General features: G+C 43.3%; 1 protein-coding gene across 7 annotated transcripts in view; it reads left to right on the forward strand.

Moving 5' to 3' along the window:
* The window catches only part of RFFL (ring finger and FYVE like domain containing E3 ubiquitin protein ligase), a 36,690-nt gene that overhangs the window by 297 nt on the left and 12,642 nt on the right, over positions 1-23,751 (forward strand). Inside the window, exons 1-3 of one of the 7 annotated variants that reach the window (XM_072882264.1) lie at positions 2,810-2,994; positions 6,705-6,783; positions 23,269-23,459. In XM_072882264.1, coding sequence (XP_072738365.1) covers positions 23,274-23,459 — 186 coding nt within the window. In that variant the 5' untranslated portion in view covers positions 2,810-2,994; positions 6,705-6,783; positions 23,269-23,273. Of the gene's footprint in view, positions 1-2,809; positions 2,995-6,704; positions 6,784-15,594; positions 16,193-22,216; positions 22,346-23,268; positions 23,460-23,751 lie in introns of those variants that run through there. The other 6 variants (XM_072882263.1, XM_072882266.1, XM_072882265.1 and 3 more) reach the window with 6 other exon arrangements.

A 23,751-nucleotide genomic window follows, 5' to 3' on the forward strand; every position in this document is an offset into this window, starting at 1 on the left:
CATGATAACCAGCTTCTCTCCTCTGCTGCAGGCTTGTCTTCAACCAGCAGAGCCAGCCCTGTCTTAAGGTGTTGGCTTGGGACCAGCTGGCACGTCCCTGCACGAACCCCTGACTCCTCATGGTGGTTTTGTTCCCCCCATAACTCGCTGCCCTCTGGTCCCGGAGCTCTGATCGTCCTTGGGCAGCCACAGTGGTCTTGGTTCAGAAACTAAAAAAAGATGTTGCATACTGCTGTGGTTGTTGAGAGCTGGAATTCAATTAATGGCGACTGCTGTTAACTTAATTAAACTTTTGAGGTTTGGTCCCTAGCAGGACTGGGGTGGGACAGGCTGTTGATAAGCAGGGATGTAATCGGGTGCTTGATCTGGCCTTCTCCCCAGAGTAACACCAAGCCCTGTAGGGAGCTGCTGGTGTTTTTGGGGCACTGCTGTGCTGCATGAAGAATTGCTGTTAATTGATGAAGGTTATGATCTGGATCAGCTGGGGTGGATGAGCCCTGACTGACACCACCTGGCCCTGCCTGATGCTCAAGGACCTACTCAGTTGCATGTGGTGAAGTTTAAAATAATCTCTCCTTGCTCCAGTGCTTTCCAGCTGCTCTTGCCTGCTCTGGGCAACCTCCTGGAGGCTTGTGCAGTGCTGGGGAGGGAATGGGAGGCTGGGATGGTGCTTTCCTCTTGATCCCAGATGTCTTAGATACCCTCATCCTCTGCTGAATAAGAAGCCTCATTGGCAGGGGAGCTGAGCTATGGCTTGCACTTCCAAGGCTGCTGATGTAGATTGTGGGAGCTGGGACTCATCAGGGCATGCTCGTTAAACTAATAACACAGCAGTACAGCTCCTGGAGCCTTCTAAGGCTGTGCTGGGCAAAGAGGAGTCTGATTTAGCCAGAATTTGGGTGCTGATGTCTCCAGAGTAGACATAACAGCCCTGTATTCCTGAGCAAATAGCTGCTGTAGGAAAGGGACAGCTAAAAGGGGTATGTGAACAAGCATTTTGGTTTCCCAAGAGGCAGTGCCAGGTCTCAGCACAGATTTTTGTTTTGCACATCTGTCAGAGCTGTCCTTCCTGCGAAACCGAGCTCTCGGTGCTCCCAGGGCTGTGATTTACAGGGCAGGTCCCACCTCCTCCATCACAGCCGCCGCAGCCCCGTGGACGTGGCTGTGGGAAAGGCTGTGCTCCCAGCAGGTCCTGCCCAAGGAGGGAAATGTGCCAAAGCCATGTGAGCTGTACCATTAGACAGTTTTCAGTAAAAATAAATGTATTTATTTGCATGTCTGGGCTTTCCAAGCTTGGGAGGGGAGGTTTGGCCCCAGGGATTGCAGACTGGCTGGCTAGGGCAAGGAGGAGGATGGTTTTCCTGTCCACTGGAGACCTGTGCTGGTGTGGCTGGTCCTTACAAGCAGAAAATTTAGCTTATGTTTCTTGAAGCTGTGAATAAAGAGCTGGTACACAAAAGTTTCAACCAAAACTGTGTGCTACTATTTTATCTCTCTGCCTGAGGTTCTGTAGGGGAAGCAAAGCTCTCGTGAGGGAGTGTGGAGCGGGGGAAGAGCCAAATAGAAGCCTCTTTGGTTATATTTGAACCAAGGGGGCTTTCTCGCTGTCTCCTTCCCCTAACTAGTAGGAGGATGAGAAGGGGAACAGCCCACCTTGAGCCTGGCATCAGCCTCAGCATGAGACCAGCCATGCGCCCAGCGTGTATCTTTGCTGTGGCCCCCAGGAAATGACAGAAGAAACTCCCTTCTTGCACTTAGTCACCCAGGAACAGTCATGGGATGGTGATTCAACAGGGATGGTGCCAGTCGGTCAGGAAGAGACCAGGGAAAGGTGACGATGCACAGGCTGTGCTCCTCCAAAGTTACCCATCCAGAGGATTTTCTCTGTTTGGCAATTGGCTAATTGCAGCTGTGGGAGTTTTATGCCCTCTTGAGAAACACCTGGATGGGTCGGGGAGGACTGGATGGCTGAGCTTCGGGTGGCAGCTCCTCCGCTCCTGGGTTCGCTGCTGAGGTAGGCAGCGTGCGTGCGAGGTGATGGTGATGTCCTGAATTTCTGGCTGTGTTGCTGCAGGGAAGGCGTTGCTGTGGGTGCTGGTTATTGCTTGGTGCGGGGACAGCAGAAGGGTTCAGGCTACAGGAATCTATTACCCGATCTGGAAAAACTTGACTTCTTACTCAAGCTGCTTTGCCCTAAATTTGCATAGTAAAATTAGGCTGAAAAGAGTTTCTGACCTAAATATCCTAATTCAGCCTTTCTCCTCCATGCTCAGACAGGCACTTCTGCAACCCTGTAAGACAGGGCCTGGCTGCACCAGCGCGCACGGGACGTCCCCTCTCCCTGCTCCTTCCCTAAATCAGCTGGAAAACTGCTGAGAAGGCCCGGAGCGGGGTGATAAAACCCGTCCCAGGGCAGACAGGGCAGCCCTCACCCCAAGCAGCGGGGATGCCTTTTGGCACTGAAGGCTCATTTGCCCTTGATATGCATAAAATACATATATAAGTGTGTGTTTATATGTATATATGGGGGTGTGTGTACCTGTCTGTGTATATATGGCTGTGCGTATATATCTGTATCTGGGTGTACCTGTATGTATATGTATGCTTCCCGTGCAATGCAGCTAAGCCCCCGTGCACACAGCAGAAACTCCTCCGAAGCACATGGGGCCCCCCCCACCTCCCTCCCCGCAGCCCGGACGGGGTCTCGAACTCGCGGCTCTCGGAGCCGTCGCGCCCCCCGCGGGCGGTGCCGCCCTCTCGGCCTCTTGAGGGCGCCAGAGAAGCCGCCGCGCCGCCAGGGGCGGGCCGCCCGGTGCTGTCTAGCTCGCCGCTCTATGGCCGCCGCTCTGGCCGGCCTCTCTGTGGCTGGCCGCCGCCGCCGCGGGCAGTTGCCATAGCGCCGCCGCCGCCGCGCCGAGCGGAGGGCTCGGGGCTGACCCGCGGCCCGGCCCGGCCCCGCCGCCCCCTCCGGGACGGGGCTGCCGAAGGAGGCAGGTGAGGGGGTTGGGGCGCTGCCAGAGTTTGGGGGTGGGGGCTGTGGCGGGGGCTGCCAGGTTGGGGGGGGGTGCGGCCTTCGGGGGGTGCCAGGGTTTGGGGGTGTGGGGCAGCGGCGGTGCTGACAGAGTAGGGAGGGTGCATGGGGTCAGGGGGGCAGGGAAATGTGGGGGCCGTGGGGCAGTGGAGTGGCCACTGAGGGTTATCAAGGGGCTGTGGGGTGGGGGAACAGCTGTGGATTGGGGGTGTCGTCAAGTGTGGGGGGACGTGGGGCGGGAGGGGGCGGCCAGGGCCTGGGGGGCACGGGGCAGGGAGCGTGGGGCTGCGCGGACCAGGGCTGGCAGGGGGAGAGGAGGAGGCTGGAAGGGGGCTGCGAGCACCTGGGTTTTAGTTCTGGGGAGATGGGGTGAAGGGGCTCCCTCACAGGGAGCGCTTGCAGGGTTTCCCTAACAGGGCGGGTGGGACTCGGGTACAGCCTCTTTTCTCTTGTTTAAAAAGTGGTGTTCAGAAACTCTTTCCTTTTCTGAGTTATGCTCCCAAAGGCACTCTGAGGTTCAGTAGGTTATTCTGCTCAAAATGCTATGAGAACTGAGGAATTCTGGATACGCGCCAGCCTTCAGGACAGCTCTTTGCTTAAATTGTTGTCTCGTTGCATTTTATCGTGTCCAAGGTACTAATTTGTGTGCTATGGTGGCAGTGTACCTGGGGTGGGTGATGCTTCCTTGGTGGCAAGGACCCAAGTTGTTTTCTTAATGAGGAACTCTGCCCCGCTTCTGCTCAAAATCGGGGGGGTATGGCAAAGTGAAAGCTAAGAAAGTCCTTCCTTTGCCAAAGAAGGCAAAAGGAGTTCAGAAAATAAAAGTACTCAAGTGTTCTTCAGAACAGTTTGTTCCTGTAAACTGGTCAAGGTGTTTCCTGTGGAGAAAGTGTTGACATATCGTCAAATCGGTTTCTTACCAGTACTTCAGCATGTGATTGCAGGTTAATAAATGTAAATTCTCTGCAGTGAGAACGTGCATGCAGTCCATGAGCCTTTACAGATCAGGGACTTGGCAAAACAGCTAAGGATGAATGCGCTCAATGTTATGACTATATGATAAATAAGCTGTTGCACTTGATCGTTTCACGTGTTTTCAAACACTGCAAGGATGGCCAGGCATACTTAGATACTGTAAAGGTAAGTATAATATTAAAGCGTAGATAGGAATGTTTTAGTTTTATGGTTCTTTGATTAAGATACGTTCAGGGTAATGTTTAATTTGCTGAGGCATAAAACGGTTTTGTTTGTGTTTTCTTTGTGTTTTCTTTGAGCTCACTTCCTCCTCTCTGACACAGAACGTATCTTTCATGGGTAGCACAGGAGGACTTGGACGTTGTTTTGGGGGAACTGTTTCATGGCAGTCTAGGAACTTGTGGCAGTTTTCTGTTCTTTCTAACCCAATTAGGGGATCAGTAAAGAACTTAACTGCATTTACAAAATGCTTTTTTAGTTCTCCATTTCATTAGGATAGTAAATGACAGGTGCGTTATACTTAAGTTGGCATTTTTTGTGTTTACATTGTAGTGGGTTGTATTGCAAAACTTTGAAGCTCACATTTTAAGATAAATCATCATTAAGGCAGATAGGTGATTACGTGAAACAAACAAACAAAAAGAGTATTTACCCTTTGTGATCATTTCCACTGTTACCTTGTTTTTCCAGAGCTGAGAAGTGGAACACAAAGCTGTGAGCTTCAAATGTTGTTTCTTACGAATTCCAGATCCTTGCTTTTACCTACCACCACCCGTCAAATACTGTTATCTCTTTAACAGGTTTTGTGTTCAGGGAGGGGGATCTTGTATTAATTGTTTGTAAACATAATTGCTTTTGGTAGAACAATTGGGTCTAATGAAACAAAACCGTTTACTTAGGCTATTGTCGTGTTTTCCAGTATGGGCAATTCTCTCTGCTTGTGTGAATCCTGGTGCAGAGTTGCCCAGCTGCAGCACTCTGTGGTTTGCATGTCCCCTTGGCTGGTAGCAATTGAACTTTTAATTAAAAGCTGATTGCCTTGACATTGGTGTTCATGGGTTAATGCTTAATTGCTCAAGTGTTTGCTGAATTAGATTAGTTGTAAAGCCATCATTAAAATATTGTGTTTAATTGTAGGGTAGAAAAAGTAGGCTGACTTTCAGGGAGGCTTAGTCTTTCTCATTGGCAGGTACATGTGATCGGGCTCTCAGGAGTTAACTTAAAATGGGAGCCGAATGCAATAGTCTGCAATGAGAGTACAAAGCAGTAATATATATGAATTATATTTTGGAATTGGTGGTCACTAGTTGAGTTTAGGACCGAAATCTATCTTCTTTTCTCCAGGCCTTCAGTTTTCTCTTTATTGTGGTTGACTTCAGTATGGTTTTGTGTTGGTTTGTTTTGTTTTAAATTGTGTAATTTTCACTTGTTATGCAACTGTGTACCACGGTTTGTTGTTTATAACAACTTAGATTGTACACTCTTCAATCAGGCTAGAGCATGATTTGAGTTCAATCTCCAGCACTATATATAGAAGGGTTATTAAAACTTGTGCTTTAGGCTTTGAACCAGCTTTTGCATGGTGGAAGGGTGTAAGCAGATGTTCATGCAGTCATCTGCTGTGGTGTTCTTGTGTCTGTGTGCCTGCCGCTGACTCACCTAGACCTGCATTGGAGGCAGGCTATAGAGCTAGACAGGCTGTGTGCCTGACCCAGTACTGCAGCTTTGTGTCCTCATGTCTAGCCAGGTAAAATGCTGTCCTCATCTAGAGTGTGTTGGTTTCACTGTAATACATGTAGGAAAAAGTGTGTTTAATTAGGTTTAGGCTACCTTCCCATCCCTTATAGGAAGAGTGCATTTTCATTTTCATATGTATGTAGAATATCTCAGAGCGCCTCTTCTCTAAAGCCTTTCACCAGTCCTGAGTGATACAGAGCCTGATCCAAAGACAAGAAATTAGAAAGTATGTTGAACCAAGTACTTGGTGCTTAATAAAACACTTTGCTGGCAGAAGGATAACGTGAGATGCAGATAGTTGCGTGCACATGTCCCGTTTTTGGACACAACTGTGTGTGAACTGCTGCTGACCAGGGAAAGAGGACCTATTGGTACGTGGTAGTAAAAACTGAGGGGACTCACTACTTCTCTATAGTCTGAGCCCTGACTACAGGCATAGCATGGCTTTAAATTACCTGAATATTGCTAGCAGTCTGGTGTGGGCTAAATACTTGAGTATTGATCTAACTTCTCGGGGAAGTGTTACAGTCAATGCTGTGGTAAGGTCTGTGCTGCTGCGATGACACTGCTATTTACTTGCGTGTTGCAGGTATTGCCTGCACGTTGCGCTCTTATATAAAAGTTGCACAGTTTATATATTTTATTAGAATTTATATTATTGCCTGCACATTGCGCTCTGCGCTTAAACATATTCATGTGGTGCAAATGTTTCTCCAGCCCTCCCCTGATCGCCCGCTTCCATTGCGAAACCCCAGCCAGTCTCCTGCTCCCCAAAGTAATTCCAGTTATTAGTCTTGATAGTACCTATCTGCCTCTCCCCACATCACTCTTGTTTTCCTCCGCTTCCCGGAGATGGTCATTAGAAGAAGCCAGAAATTAGTACTTTGAACTCGCACCAACTGGAATTCAGGGAGCACAGAACACTTTGCAGGGATGAATAAGTGTAACCTCTGTTTCACAGGTGGGGAGGATCACATCACTGCTTAATTGATGTCAGAAACGGAACTTGTCTGCATGCCAAGTCTTCTAACCACCTGATGGTATGTCCCTCTGAAATCGGTTATGCAGTCTTCAAAGAACATTGCAAGGTTGAAAAATGTACAGTTTTCTTTAAGAAACAGAGTATGACTGTCAGATCAAGAATTCAAATTTTGTATTAGTGTCTCCCTTCTTTCTCAGCCGGTTTCCTCAGAATTGAGAGATGGCTTATTCTAACCTCAGAAAGCCCTTTTTGGCTTTTAAAATTTATGTTCCTATAAGGGACTTTCTTTAAAAATAATTGTTGCTTTCTGAGGCACTGTTTATTCTTCTCAGTGTCTGCAAAATTGATGAATTCTTCACATTAATTGCTCTTGAGGTTTTCACTTTACTTCAAAATATTAATTAGGTGTCTTTCTCTAATACACTCTGGCTTCTCTGCCAAATAGTCTTGGAATAGGAATTTCCACATTGTATTTCAGTGTAGACTAAAATATTAAAACATCAGCTTTTTTTCATGCTGCCACCTTTTTATTTATATTCAGAAGGTTGTGGGATATGCTTATAAGAATATATTTAATCAGCATATGCTTTCAGTCTTTTAGTTTAGCCTATAGACTGATGTTAAGTGAGATTTCAAACAGGCAAATTTAAAATATTCTCTTTTGGGCGTAGCTTGTTGCATAGTAACCTCTACAGCAGAAGGATAGTTCCTTTGGGCATTATATATTCTATATATACACGGATAATTTCAAATTGCAATGTCACAAGTGACATAATTAAATCAATACCGCTTACTATCTGCATGAGCTTATACTGGTTTGGCTTGCTCCCCAAATGAGTCAGAAACCATAATAACGCATCCCGTGGAAGTCCAGACTGAAACTGATGGGACGCTGCTTTTTGTTGATGTCAAAATACCTTGCTCGGAAAGCAGTGGCGTCAGTGAATGACTTCCACATTTCATTCACCCAGCTACTTTGAGTCATTAGAATCACTCAGATGAGTAATTTCTCCGATGTTGTGTTTGAGCACATACTCTGCGAGGCTGCATCGTGCATTGTTAAGTTTTGTTCCGTGAACATGTTGGTGCTTCTTAGGACTTTGCCTGAGCCACAGTTATTTGGGAACCTGCTGAGCAGTGGTGTTCCTGGCATGGCAGGGTTGGTGAGCAGCAAGTTAATACTCTGCTGTATTTTGGTGTTACAATAATCACGGCTGGACTGGAACCGCAACTGGTACTGCTGCTTTGTTGCAGTGAGGAATCCCTTCTCTATAGGATTGCCTTTGCATTTGTTTCATACGTATCTTACAATGGGGCTTTTATTCATCTGGTGGAATAGATTTCTTTATGGACACTTGGATTTGATAATTTGGAGGACAAACAGGCCCGTGGTTTCCTGAACAGGTTTTTAAAATGGCAAATTAATCATTAAAAGAAGGGAAATGTTTCTCCTGTTTAGATTAACAAAATAATTTACTGAATCCTTGAACCTCTTCCTATATATTCCTTCCTGTATTCTGGGCTAGCAGCAGAGACAGATAAAATGTCAAGCCTGATAGATTGTTGGAGCTGTTTTTTGGTAGTTAAACAATAATGAAACTGTTATATGCTTGCAGGGAAACACTGCTCTCTGTGTGTGGACTTCGTCCTGGAGAAAGTTTCAATTGTTCCAAAGAAGGGCGATTTCTAAAATGCAGCTTCTGTGGCTAGTCGCACAGCTGTCTAAATTACTGGCTGTCTTGAGGCCATTACACAAGCATTACAAAATAGTTTGGAAACAGTTTATTTTTCAGATTCCAAATAAAGTGTAGATTTCAAAGTCCCTTTTGACTGTATAATCAAAAAAGTAGAAATTGAAGCTGGTGTTTATATAGAGACTGATTTATGCTCTCGGAGCTCAGAACGCAGGTTTCTTCCAGTCAGAGGCTGATACTTGCATAATTCATACCTTATGTTTCTCGGATTGAAAGGCTTACCAGTCGTTGATGTGATCATGGATTTCCTTGGCAGTTCAGTCAACTCTAGTCTGTCGTTGTGCGTCTTTTTGTGCAAAGGGTTCTCGGGTAAGAGGAGTAAGATCTCGTCTCATATGCAGAAGAGAAGCAAGAGGGAGTTGATGCAGACTTTTAATAAAAATAAAGCCCAAAACCTCAGCCTCCTTTTTGACAAACTTATTATGCTTTCTATTTCCGTTGTTATTTATACTTCTTGCTTCTTGTTACTTGCTTCTCTGACTTGAAGACAGATCGCAGACTGATTTTTGCAATGGAAATAACTAAATCAAGAATGGCATTCTGAGTGAAGTAAGAAATTCCTGAAAAGAATTGAAATATGTTGTTTAGCTTGCTGCTGGAGCTTCAGAAGTGAATTCCAATGCCTACAAAATGTGCATAGAGAATGCAGTTGGAATTCAAAGCACCAGTAATTGACTACTTGTATATAGCAAAGTAACGCATTTAAAGACAAAGTACTTGCAGCATGTCTTTTTATCTGCTGGCATCTGCCTTCAGAGACATCTTAAATCTGTAAATAGCTTTACCTGATAGTCAGGAGTGGTGCTGATATCATCTCTGAACTCTTCCGTGGGTGAAAACCTATTTAAAGATTTTCAAAATGTGTATATTTTAGAGGTAATATATAGCATGTTTAATACAGTTCTACCATTTTAGTTTGTTCACCTTTTGCTGTGTTAAATGCCATTTGTATCGCATTTTCAGACAATGTGTTCAACTGCATATAATGAAGCCTTTTCATACAACAGAATGTAGGCCAAACCCAAGCCTCATTCATGAAAGGCTTTACTCTGTCTAAGTGGAGTAAGATGATCGCTCTTGGAATGAGTCCTGTCTCTTCGTCAGTATTTTCCAAGTCGTGTTCTGCTGAAAACCTAAGTAACTTGGTAAGATACTGTTATGGAGGCCTAAGCTTGTTTTTTTACTTCTGGATGTGTCTCTTAGTAATACAAGCTAAGGCTTTTATTGCCCTGCCTGGTATAACAGATCCAAGCTCGACATTAAATCTGTAATACGTGGTAGTATTTCCTAAAAATTCCCCTAATAAAACAAATGTAAAGAAAAGGATATAAACTATTACTGTCTACTATGTACTTGACTGATCAGCTTTAAACCTTGATTATGGAGGAAACAGTCTAAAAATATTTATTGAAGCTTCTGAACTTTTAAATAAAAAGGAATTTTTACAACATCCACAAAAGATTTGAAATCTAAAATCCTATATTTTTTTCTAAACAGCAATTTCATAGCATGATGCCTCCCTCAGATGTTATTCTTGTCTCAAGTACGAAGAATGTCTGTCTTTTTTTTTTTTTTTTACAAGGCCACATTTGTCAGTGAGACTTTTTTTTTTAAGTTAAAATGCCCCATTAAGTAAAAACAAACTTTTTGAGCAATATTTTATTCTGCATGTTACCATAATTTTCACTGTGAACTGGTAAAGAGTAAAAACAAACAAACAAAAACCCCAACAAAAAAAGACCAAAAAACTAACTGGACTTGCATTGTCTTTTGCACTTGTGCGAAACAAAGTTGGCCTCAAAATAATCTTGTCTTGTCCTTTTTTTAATATTTCTGTGTTTTGTTCTAATGTTAAATTGTTAGGATGCTCTGCAAAAATGCAAGCAGGCCGTTCACTGTAAGCCTTTCTTCCCAGAAGTGCCTTACTTCCGTGAGCTGTGATAGTTCTCTGAAAGTATTTAACTCCATTATGAATACAGTACTGCTTTGAAGAAATGAAAGATTAACTTGATTCCATTCCCTGATGAGGTATTATCTGTATTTTATGTCTGGAAGACTGAGGCACGGAGAATTGAAGTGGCCCAGATGCACAGAGCGTCCTTAACAGAGCTAGAAACTGAAACCAAAAATCCTCAGCCCCAATTGTCCCATATTAATTAATCCCATTACTAATCTGAAAGTAATTACCCAATAGAATTTATTGAACTTCAGGTCTTTTTTTAAAATAGGAATAAGTGGTATGCGATTTTGTGTGTGTAATCAAAAATGGTGTGGTTTCTGCTGAACTGCTAAAGTAAGAAAAGTAGAACTCAAAATGGAAGAAAGTTCATGTTGAAGTTATCAGGTTATTGGTGGAACAGATTGTGTCGCAGGGAGCTTCTTAGCAGCAGAAGTCATGTCTGCTTGTGCTGAAATGCCAGATAAGTTATTTGTTTGGGATCTGAGAAAAGAAGTGAAGATGTTTTGAGGTTTAATTTAAAAAGTAAGTGTTCTTTCTTGTTAAAGGACTGTGTGAAAGTACAAGACAGTGTAGTATCTGTTCCCAACTTCCATGATAGTTGGTATGGTTTTTTTCCTTAATGCCCTAACGCCAGGATTTAGTCTAATATGAAAATCTTGTCTGTCATTTTACAAAGCAAACAAACCCAGAATGGAAAAAAGTGCTCCTCCCAGTTACAGAGAAGCAAAATGAAAATGTGATGATGCCTGCGTACTGCAAAGGTTGAGGAAAAAAAGCCAGCAAACCCAAGGCAAATTAAAAAACCAAATTAAATAGATTTATTGGTTTACAAAACCCGGTGATTCACTGACTCATGATGTCTGAATGCTTGGGCTTGCCAAAAGCCGTGAACTGAAATGTGACCCTAGTCTGCTTGTCAGCTTGGGCCATATATGGGAAATTTCCTCTTCATGACAAAGGTAGGGAATCCAGAAGATGCAGGTCCTTAAAGGCCATTTGAAGCATTAATTACCTAGCATCCTCTCAGTCTCTGAATCTCCTAGGGATGTTACCCTTCAACTCAGTAACCAAAAATACAGGACAAGATGGTTGTTGGTTTGTTGATGTTTCAGTTTGAATAAAGCCCAGATTTCAGTCTGCATTGTTTTGGGGTTACTAGTCCATAATGTTCTGCAGAGATTGAGGCTGGAAGAAGGAGACAGGCATGGCAGTTGAACAAGGGCAATGGTAAAGCAACCAATTTAGAGTCTTTCAGCCCTAGAAACAAACACTGTTGATGGTTGGAAATGGACTATTTCACCTCTGTCCCATGAATGTTACAAGTAGTTCATGCTAGTCCTACCGACAGACACTGGATGGTAAGGCTTGAACTTTCCCTCAGTTTTCAAGCTCTTATCCAGGGCTGCGTGTAAGCAATTTTGAATTTCAAACCCTTCAGTGCTAAATGGAGATTGGCACAAAAATAATAGTTAATATTTATGGAAATGCTTTTAAGAGTGCAACTTCAAAGTCTCTCTCAAACTTTCACCTGTACTGACTGACTTCACATGAGGGTGGGGTATTTTTCCTCGTCCACAGATGAAGTGACTAAGCCATAAATAAACTGACTTCTTTATTCCAATACCTTTTATTGTCTCAGTTACAAAACTAGTATTCAGGTTTGTTGCTTTTCGGTGCTGTATTCAGTATCCTGGACCCTTCTTTAACTGCTGACAAAGTCGTAAGTATTTCTGCAGTCTGGGAGAACAGAGCTTTCCACGCCGTTTCAGATGTGACGCATGTGCTGGTATTTGTACATGTCTACCGAAGGAGATGATATGCAGTTGCATTTTATTCTATTTCAGCACCTAGTTTGGATTTGAATTGAGATTAATTTGGAACAGGCATAGCTAAGAAATGAGTCTGCAGTGTTTGTACTTGTTATGATGTGCCTCAATTATATACATTCAGATCTTTTTCAGTCTAGCCAAATAAAAATTATCTTTTTTCAAGCTACAGTTAAATAGGTTAGAGGTTGCCTACCAGTCTACACAAATCTCTGTTGCATGCAATTTTACTGCAGCATCATCGATCTGAACGTGCGCTTTTCCACATGTATGAATTCCGAGGGGTTTAGGTTGATTTTCTCCTAACAGCTCCTGACAGGAGCGGGGGGGGGGGAGAGTAGGTTTTGTGTGTGAGGAATTTTGAGGCTATCTTTTGATTTCTGGGGGGAAAAAAAAGAAGAAAAAAAAATTTAGATGTTTACTGTTTAAAAAATAAACCCTAAGCTTGGCATGAAAAGTAATTTACGGGATTTCCAACTGGTGTTGTGGCTTATCAGCAAATACTCTCAATTCTGGGTGTCTCAGAGACAGTGATAGCATGGAGTCTTTAGAGCATTAGTGCCAACTGCAATCCCAATTTCAGACAAACTTAATGTAATTCTGACTGCTGATACTGTACCACCTCCAAGCCAAGCTCAGCTGTTGGATGAGTAACACTGCAAGACTTAAGACTGTACTTACAACTGTCTCTATTTTGGGAACAGCTGCTTTATAGTACTTCATCTCTCTGAATCTTTGTACACCAGGTGGGATAGGGAGTTTCTGTGCACATTGCTGCAATTTGTGGTGAGATACCTCCTATTTTCTGTGTCACTACCCTGCCTCTGTAGATCGGGGGTAAGAGTTTTTATAAGCTGGAGGAGCTGTGTCTGGGATAATGCCTCTCTTTCTCCTCTGTTCAACTGCCCCCATATGCTTGTGCTTCATTCCAAAGATGCACTGGCAATGAATATGTAATTTATCCAGTTGGAGAGAAACCTCCTGTTACAATGAAACAAGATGTACAGCTGTCATCATAGGCCTCTTGGGCCAAGGATTTCAATGGAAGTAGCTTGATCTCTTTTTATCTGAAGCGGGAACTCTAGTGATATGATGAAAATACAACTTGACATCCTTCTTCCTCCCCTTTATTCTCCAGCTCCCTGCATTCCCCCCATTTAGAAGAGTATCATTAAAGCCATCCAACAGTGGTTACCTTCTTCCATGGTGAAAGCTGAGGTGATTCAAAGCTGTTCCCCTGATGTCCCTGGAATCCCCACAATGTCCCAACTGTGGAATTGCTCCTGCTTCTTTGTAATATCTGAATGCTGAAGTCATACCAGTCTTTCGCAGCGCAGCAGAAACTTAGAGTAACTTTCTGTTCTGGGCAACGTAAAATTTGCAAAGAGAGCAAGGTATTTGTAGCGTTATGAGGAGGAAGACTCCCTGAAAAGCTTGTGTTGTACCTTTGGAGACCACTTCTGTTTTTCAGGTGGGCACAGATCCAGCTAACCTCCCCCAGCTATTGCCACGTGGCTGTCGCAGAACAGTGGTCTAGGTGGGTTTTGAGATGAAGTCTGGGGAGTATGGAATGATTACCTCCCTTGAATAGAGCTGGTTAAGGAAGCTACACAGTTATTTGAATTTTCAGGTTTTCATTTAGCAGTTTATTGCTACATATTGCAATGGCAATTTTAGCAGCTACCCACTGCTTGAAAAAAACCAGCTAGCTAAAACGAAATCCAAGGAAGACTTGTGATGATGTGAATGAACAGAGAAAAAAATTCAGAGCGCAAGCCAGCATTGACCTTTTTCCCCACAAGGAAAAGGACTGATTGAAATGGTACATGATAGTCTAGGATTCCTGGACTGCTTGTTGCTAAAGTTTTGACAGAGAGCTTCCACTTTCACCGCCACTTTTGTGTGTGGGACAAAGGATAGAGACACACGTACACCCATGCAGGATGCTAGGAGGGTGGGAACGGTAACAAAATGGAGCAGGCTGGAGTCTTATTTCTCCAAAGTTTTCTTTCTTCTCTTTCTGACTTGGTTCATGCTATATATTACAGCTGACTTCATTTTGTCTTCCTGATGAATACCATACTAGTGTGAAAGAGTGCGCCGGATTTTTTGTTTTTCAGCATAGCAGGAGGGTGGAAGGGAGATAGCCTGTCTGAGGTCACAGCATATTACTTGGGAAGAGGTATGGGACTAAGGAATTAAGATAGACTGGGTAAGATAAATAATTTTCTAAGACTCATCACATGATTTCATTAATCACTTTGTTTTGCTTTGTGTTAACTTGCTGGAAGAATGTCACTGACTTGCAAAGGAAAAAGGCTGTTGCTGAATTTCCATCTTGGCAGATGTCTAGAGACCTAATTACAGTTAATAGCAAGAAGAACTTTTTATCTAAATATTTTTTAATATATAAAGTGCAATTTTGGGTCAAAATAAACAGTTTATATTGAAATAATACACACCCCAGGTACCCAGTTCCTTTTAAAACAAAACAGGATTTCCAAGCTTCTCATGTTAAAATTGGGAAAAATCATTTGGTTTTACTTGGGCTACAGAGAGAGAAAGTGGGCAAGTGTTGAGTTTGCAGTTAAGGTGCAAGGCTGGGAGGCAAGTGAGAGGGTTTCTGTTTCTGCCTTTGGAATTAGCTTCCCGTGCAATGCTCTATAAACCACACAGCTTTCTAAAACCATTTTCTCAATTTTAAAATGAAAATTGCAGCTCTCCAATTTCGAAGAGGTGCTTGAAGCTTAGATCCTTTGTGCTTGTAACAGTATTGGTGGGATTTGCTGGTGGGCAAAAGCCTTTCACTGAAGATCTCTAAATCTTCTAACAAACAGAACACCGGCAAGTGTTGCTGAGAGTAAGCTTGCGAATTACTTGTAACGTAGCATGCTGATAAACACTGGTAAAGCTGCAAAATGTTCTTAGACTACCCACTGTACTTTTTGCATGTATTCGAGAACTCTAATTCTTCATTTTCCTCTCTTTTAAGCGAATTTTCTAAGGGCTTACCTTGCAAATTATTTACTCCCCTGTAAACCAGGTTATAGCAGTGTAAAAGGATCTTTGTCTGCATGATGGTTTCCTCTGTACCATGTAACTAGGAAGTTACTTTGGTACTTCTCTTGGAAGCGGCAATAATTTAAGGCGATAGCATTTCATTGCAGTTGTGTGTGGCTGTCTCCGTGCTGAACTACTGCGGCCCCGTTCCAGCTTTTTCCTGTGCTGCTTTGCACCCTGCCCCAACAGGCTCCGCTGTTTACTTTCTGCTCTGTGGTAAATGGATGTCACTTCCTTGATTAAAATGCTGGTGCGCAGCCAAAGGCTCTTCCTTTGGGCTCACACGCTCGGAGAAGCAGCGCACCTAGTAAGCGCCCACGCTGTTGAATCCAGTTGTGCGCCACGCTCCTTGATCTGGCTCCGGGCTGGATGCGTTGGGATGTGCTGCGTCTCCTGCCTTCTGAGATGCCTGGTGCCCACACGTAGAGGCTTTTGAAAGCATCTCCGAGGTGGAGAAGCACAGATGCAGCTGTGTCATGCTGTATTAAAGAGGGTCTGAAGATGGATTACCAGAAGGCACAAGCTGAACTAGCAGCCGTGTACTGTCCACATCCAACGGGGAAGGTCTAGAGAGCGTACGGGCATGGGGTGCCAGTATCACAGTATCAGCCTGCTCTGTCCATCGAAAGCAGCCAGTGGATGTGAGTATGCAGGTGCTGTTCAAGTGCAACTGCTAGCCCTGATGCGCCCGACAGCGTAGGCACTCTTGGATGCACAGAAGCCTGACCAAGACGCTACAGAAACTAAGCTCAACATCCAGTTCAGACTATGGTCGATGCAGATTGACCTGAATGCTCTGTCCTCTGCGCCTGGCCAGTTTCTCACCTGAAAAATTTTAGACGGACGTCAAAGTTGCTGATCGGACTGGTGAGCAATCATATATTTGTCTTTGGAAAGATTATTGGTATTGCATACTTAGATGATTAGAGATGCGAAATGTCTCCAGACATTTTGAAGGCACAGAACAAAATGGAAAAAAGTCTCCTCCCTCCATACCAAGATTTCAGTCTCTCTTCTCTCTGAACACTCATGTTTCTAGCTGTGCTGATACTTATTTACGTATTTTTGCAAGATGTGCGTGTTGTCACCTTAGGCACATGTGAACTAGTACCTTTACTCATAAATGTATTTTTTTCTATCCCTAGGTAAAAATCGAATATGTTCAAACCAGTTGTATATAGCGAATTAGATTTACGTGCTTTGTGATAGCCAGGGCTGGTCCCCACTCTTCGTTTTCTTATGCTTTATACTGGTTAAGACACCACCTCTGCAAATGTCATGCTCAGACTGGCATCCTGCCTCCTTCCCTTGTGCCTCCTCCGAATGGCTAATTTGCTGACTTTTCCACCTGTCGCAACATATGGTTGCCCCCATTTATCATAACTGAGGTTTGTGTGCCTGTGAGACAGGCTGATAAAAATAATACTTCATGCACAAAAGTCATTTAAGCAGATTATTCTATAGCGCTGTTATCAAGTAAATACTAATTTTTGACCAAGCAAGCTGTGAATTCAGTTTGTAAGTGGTAGGTTATTAGTGAAACTAATTTTAGCAAGGCATTTCTTATCTGTGCAGGTTTACTGAAGGCAAAAAAAAAAAAGTAAATTGTAACAATAAGCAACTGTGCAATGCTATTAATGATGCACCAAGATGGTTAAGTCATTAAATACTTAAATCATTGCAAAACAGCATTCATGAAAGTGGGATCTGATGAATTTTGCAGGGGATACAGCATGGAATAATAATGCAAAAATAATAATTTTAAATGTGCTTTAGCAAGACATCAGTAGTTTAAAGCCACACTGCCCTGTTCTGGCTTCCTGAATAGATTTTGGTGATCTTCAAGCTACTAGAAATGGCAGAAACTACTGCTTTTGTGAATAACATTAATTCCAGCCTTGGTGTGTTGTCTTGAAAGTGGTGTCTTACCAGTGAATGTGGTTTTGCTGTTGTGGAGGCCACACAATGGATAACAGGTTGGATATGTGTTGTTGTATGGCATCTATACGTGAAGCACGCAGACCTTACTGGATTCTGCAGTTTGGCAGTTACCTGATGTTTGGCAAAGAGTGAGGGAAGGTGGAGAGAGAGGACTGAGACGCTCTGCAGTAATCTCTGGGAAACTGCTGAGAAACAGGAGAAGACAGTTCGGGATCATAGGGGGGTTCTGAAAGGTAGTGAGAAGGTAGTCAAGGAGGATGGCCTCCGATGAATGAGATGGAAAGAGGAGCTTGATGGTTCAGGGAGCTAATAGAAAAGCAGCTCATTGTGGTGAACAGTCTTCCTCTAAATTAGGAGGTGCAAGGGCAGCTGATAGAGCTAATGAGCAAGCATGCCCTAGCAAAGCTGCTATTTGTCTTGCATCTCCCTCCCTTTTTGGCACCCTTCTTCATTTGCAGTAGCTTCAAGGGTCATCAGCCCTAGTGTTCCAGTGGTTGAAGGCCTCTCAGGAGGAGGAGGAGTACTTGTTGCTGTGGCTTCTCCTTGTGTGGGAGCAAAATCAGCTGCCCGTGGGAGCTCAGTTCCTTCTGATCCCTTAACTCAAGTGTCTTGCTGGTGCTACTGCATTCCAGCCTCCAAATTCCTCAGCAGTCACGAAAAGAAGCCAGACACAGTCATAGAGAGCTTTATTATACAGAGCCGAAAGCTCAATGTTTCCGAGATGTTCTTTTTGCTTATTCTAGTCCCTTATTGTTTGCACTCTTAGGAGAATAAAGGGAAATTTTATATTCAAACATAAACCACAGTTTTCCTATACTGGTAGCTAGTACCCTGCTTTGGAAATCCACAAAGCATGTGTCATAAATCCTGTATGTAGACAGTGATCTCTGATACTCCAGCCAGCAAGGTTATGGCATTAATATTGCATATATAGTGAGAACCTGAGTTCAAACACTTTTTTTAATGAAGATGGAAAGTATAGAAATCCAGGCTTGCATTATGAATACTGTCTTCAACAGTGTATGGGAGGAAAACTTTGACATCACTGGTATTTCCTCCAGATTTAAATCATGCTTGCAAATTTATACAAAACTCACGGTGATGTATAGAACATGTTAATGAACAGGTGGTGAAATGAATTTCACTCTTCTGTTTAAAATCAGTGAAGCAAGTCACAGCATTCACAGCTTCATACTGATAAAAGAAAAAAAGCAGTCCATCAAGAGTGTGGTAGTGTGCTAGCACTGCTTTGCCCACAGACCATGGCAAGCAACTCCCTGCCTCATCCAATAGTTACTGGATTTCATCTGGCTTTTCCTGAAAGAAACTCAAGAAAGAAGATAAAACAATTCCCCTTCCCAAAAACAAGCCCAGCATGATGATTGCCGCGTGGGTGGATGTGTTTGCAGGTCCAGGATGGAGTGTTTAATTTTGCATCTCCACCCTTGGTGAAGCTCCTTCCCCCTTTGCTCTTGCAGATGCTCCAAGCACAACGTGCAGTTAGAACTTAGGGCAGGTACTTTTTGCCTGCCAGAAGGCATCTGTTGAGCACCTGCCATATAGATTTCAGTTTCCCAAAACCACGCTCAGCTGCATAATTAAAACAGTTATTTTCTGTGGCTGCCATTGGCCAGTATGAGCATCAGGTCCAAGAATAATGAAGACTGCTGATATCAGTAATGCCTGTAACGTTAGTCATGCCAGTAAGTCAGCATCTTTTATTCAATAAGTTGCTTGAGAATTCCTGAAATCTATGGTGTCATTAACTTTTCCAAACCGACATATTAATACCAGTCAGGTTACTGTAAGTGTTTACCAAGCTCTGGAGCACAACAAAGTAGTAGCTCTTTCTGCTGGTAAATTTTGTGGCTGGGTGTTCATGTGTTGCTTCAGTGTAATTGGGGAGCTCCTTGCATGCAGAACAGCCATTCATCTGCAAAGGCTTGACGGGCTTTACATGGGGCAGTGCTTTCTAGTTATGATGCTCAAACTCTATCACATCGGTACCAACAACCCATCCGTCAAAGCATTGCTTATGGAAATTACCAGTTTCTGGATGCTGCTGACCACATTCCTCTGAATGGGTAACAAAATAAATAAGGGAATAATTAGGCTGTAGCAAACATTGTGGTGAGATCTAGGAAATTGCCATCCTGAAATTTCACCGTGAAATTCTGCTTGCCACTACCAGTCCTCTCCCACTGGTGGTGCTTATTTCCTCAGGTCTAAAACTGATGCTGTACAGAACAAGGGAAAAATCCCTCTTGAAGCAGCTGCTGAATCGTACCTGCATTTCTTGGTGTTGTCTTAAGGCAGCTGTAGACAGAGACGTTTTAGCATATGAAGCCTCAGTCATATCTGCTTGGTAGTATAGCTGCCAGTTAGCAAAGCTGTGTCTAACTGGTGGCAGCATTTTAAGTTCCCATGTAGCATCCACTGCATGTTCCGGGTATCAACAGCGTAATTCTTGCTTTTCAGCCATTGTGGTCTCCTGGGAATTTGGAAATGATAGCAGGTATCTACAAAATCAGTTGGGGCAATGTTGACTGAGATGCAGAGCATGATGGCCGCTGTATGGGCAGAGGTGGAAACGTCTGTAAGCTCCTTTTCTTGCACTTGGAGCAGTCCAAGCTGCAGCTGGAGCAGGCTGCGGCATCGCCCGGGGCCGTTCCCGATCTGTACGCCGTGTTGAGAGACGATGGTTGCTGGCTGGCAGGTATCCCTCGGTGTGCCTGGAAGGAGAATCTCGCTTTGCCTAAGAGCTGACAGTGGCACAAAAGAAACGTGGGGTCCCTGCTCACAGTGCAAAGTACGTGCTCAGCAGGAACCCACCAGCCTCCCGAAATGCTGATAGTGAAGTGAGAGCTGTCCGTTTCTCTGTGGCTGTCAACCATCACCACAAAGCAGTTTTTCGGGGAAGCATCTTTGTCAATGGAAATGTGCTGCAAGTAGACAAGCCCTAACTTAAACTTACACCTGTATGTAGAGGTCCCTAAATAATTAAAACCTGACATACAGTGGTACAGGCTGAAGTAGTGTGCCCGAGTTGTATGAATGGCTGTCATGTTTCTATGTGCTCCTTTCTCTTAAAGATGGGAGACACCCTTGGAAAAACATTCTGGCTTAGAGGACAGTCCTGGTTATTAGTTGTTTGTTTATGGACGTTTCCCTTCCATGCTTTTGTAGTTGAGCAGGATTAAAGTTCTTCTAAAGCAACACCTGAGCCTTTTGTCAACCTTTTCATTTCCTGGCAATTACACAAAACTACAGCTCCAGCTGAATGCTGAGTTCTGTCTTATTTTATCCACGTTTGTGCACTCCCTTGTGTTTTTCTTCCCAATGTTTGACATGTTGCAATGTTCCGGAGTGAATTAGTGGGCTGTCTTTTTTTAGGAAAACAAAGCTTTTGGGGCAGGCAGTAGCATTTGTGTATTCTGTTATCGTGGGTGGCCTTCAGTTTGCAGGGGTCCTTGAAACAGGACGGGAACTTAACTACGGATGCAGTTTTCCACTGCTGCAGAGGTTGTGAATACTTGTTTGATTGTGGAGCTTTCACGTTGCTTAGATTTGCAATTCCTAGGAACAAATTAAACCTCCAAACAGCATAGTTTAAAATAGAAATTCAGTATTTTTGTGATAGAAAGGATGTATTAACTTCTGAATGGGACTGATAGCTTGAAAATTAATGTGCAGAAAGAGTCGTTTCTTTTACATATGATATCTAAGGTATGTGTTTTGATCGCGGTGCAGAGCTAATACAAATGGATGATATGTTATTTCTGTTCATGGAACGCTTCTCTCCATGTATTAAGTGATCATTACCCCTGCTTATACAGGATGAGTACTGTGGCACGTGATTAGGCTAAGACACTGCAGTTGTGCCATTAATGTTTTCAGGCTTCAGATCCCTGTGTGTCAGTAAGAACTCGCACTGTTTTTCATTGATTCTTGTTTATGCTTATAAATAATAACTGTGTTTAAGCTTATTATCTTCTGGCACCAGGTTTTGTACACAGGGATGTAACACAAATCGAAGTTGTTGGTGGCCTAAAGGATCTCGTCGTTTTGCTGGGTGGTGACTATCCCAAGTGTTTTCTGTGCAGAGCACACACGTTCCTGCCAAGGTAGTTTGCTGTCCGAAGCTGCTGGGGAAGCACAGCAGCTTGCTTGTTATGTCTGAGAATAGCTCCAAATGATGTGGGAGGAGGATGATCAAGGCACCCCAAAATTTTATGTCAGCACTCGGTGAGAGGATTGTAGGGGATGAACATATTGATGCTGCTTTAGTATTGTGATTTTCAGTGTTTGGTAGAATCAGCATTTGACAGCGTTGGTATCACAACTATCTGCAGTAATAGTCTTGTGCCCTGTGTGTCTCTGCCGTGCCTTTGGTCACCCCGTCCTTCCAGCAGCCAGCTGGTGCCCCTTTTAGTCTGTTACTGTTCTGTTATTAGAGCTCTATTTGCCAGTCTAAATGCAATTTACACCACAGCATTGTGCACATCAGTTACACTAAGAATTGTTTATCTGTCATGAATCGGTAGATTTTCACTTAACCATTAAAATCTGCTGAGCCTGCAGGGCAGAGTTCATTGGTAAGCTCACCATTGTGGATTTTGAAAGGCGTACGTCCACTGCAGCGACAGCGGTGACTTTGACGAGCCAAATTCAGCTAGATTTTGAAAGGATTAAAGATGCCACTAAAGCTACAGATACTGGAACAGCACCAAACTGCAAAAGCTTCCCAGTTCAAGTACATCAACCCAAAAGACTTAACACAGCTTTAGAAAAAAAAATTCAACAGAACAGTATGTTAGTATAGTATACCAAATAACCTTTAGGACTCATACCAACCCCCTTCCCTTGGGAATCTGGATTTTTACAGTGGCAATACTTACTGAGGCGAAAGAAATGAATTGGCTGTGTAGCTGAGAGATGTTTTATTTCCAGAAGTTTATAAAATCGAGCAGTCCAACACTCAGTGATGGACCTGATTTTCAAGACATAAAAGAAACACAGTCCAGGAACTACAGTGCGAATGCAGAAATGCAGAGGAGGCAATTTGTATGCTGTTTACCAGTAAGTGATGACACATGGTGTATGCTCTAGAAACTGAATGCCCAGATGCTTTTGGGAGTTTACAAAAAAATCTGAATTCAAGTTTATAGCAGTGTGTTTCTGGAATACTTCTGCATGAGTGGTCTTAGAATACTAGAAAACTGTGCATTTTGAACTGGACTGTTAGGATTTTAGGTAAGTGTGTGTGTATATGTAATTATTTGGCTTGCAAAAAAAATAAACAAGCGATTATGTGTCTCAGATGCAATTGTTTTCCCAAGTAAGTTACTAGAAGCAAATATTTGATTTTTTAAAGTTACTGACATTTACTTGCTGCATGATGACTTAGCCTTGTAATGCTGCAAATTCAGTTGAGAATTGGCATATGTTAAATCAGTGGCTCCACTGTCCTTGTCTTTTATTTTGTCTTTTTAGATTTGTAGCTGTAAATCTGTAGAGGGATTTAGAATAAAATTGAAGAATAGCCATCTGTGATCTTGCTGCTGATTTTATTTAAATAATGTATGAGACATAATTTGAGCTTCTGTTTGCTTTTCCCAATGCACAAAAAACAAAGTCAGCGTATTACAGTTTACATGGAATAGAGACAGCCTGTTACAGCAAACTTGATCACAGAGTCTTGTACAGCCAACTGAAACATAAAATTTATCTTATCTTTGCTGTAATCTCTTAACTCTAAGAAATTCCAGTAATAACTATCCTGAACTTTACTTGTCCTTTCTCACCAAAGGCGTACCATGCTGCATGGGGTGTGTGGTTTTTGCATGTGCTTATAAGTTAGAGGAAAGATCAAAACTTGCAAACACACTTTCAAAAATGAATTGCTGGTGGGAAATTTAAATACGCCTTTTATGCATTGTTCTCACTGTAGCTGACAGATTGTTTCCCATGTCATTTCTAATGTGTATCTTTTCCACTTTCAGTTACTATGTGGGCAAGCTGTTGTAATTGGTTTTGTCTGGATGGCTCACCCGAAGAGATGCAGCCGCAGCCGCAGCAGGGAGCCAGAGCCCAAGCCTATTCCAACCCTGGGTACAGCTCCTACCCGTCTCCCACTGCTTCTGAACAGAGCTGCAAAGGCTGTGGGGTGCGCTTCGACAGCTCCTCTAGGAAGGTGAGTCGCAAACGCCTGCTCTGGCGCCACTGACTTAGGGGAGCGTTCAGTTTGACTGCAATAAGCCATCTGACTTTCATTACAAAAAGCCAATTTGAAGAGAAACGGGTGCACATTAGAGGCCTCCGATTTGAGGACGTACCATATGGGAAAAGACAGATTGCCATTGCTTCTGTGTCTTTAGTCGTTCTTTTGCAATTAGCAGACATAGTTAAAGATGACTGGAAATGTGGTAGTTAACCTTCAGTAGACTTGGCTTTCTGGGTGCTGAAAGAAGCAAGCCAAACTGCTT

The sequence above is a fragment of the Ciconia boyciana genome, chromosome 17 (genome assembly GCF_034638445.1).
Source record: "Ciconia boyciana chromosome 17, ASM3463844v1, whole genome shotgun sequence".
Lineage (NCBI taxonomy): Eukaryota > Metazoa > Chordata > Aves > Ciconiiformes > Ciconiidae > Ciconia > Ciconia boyciana.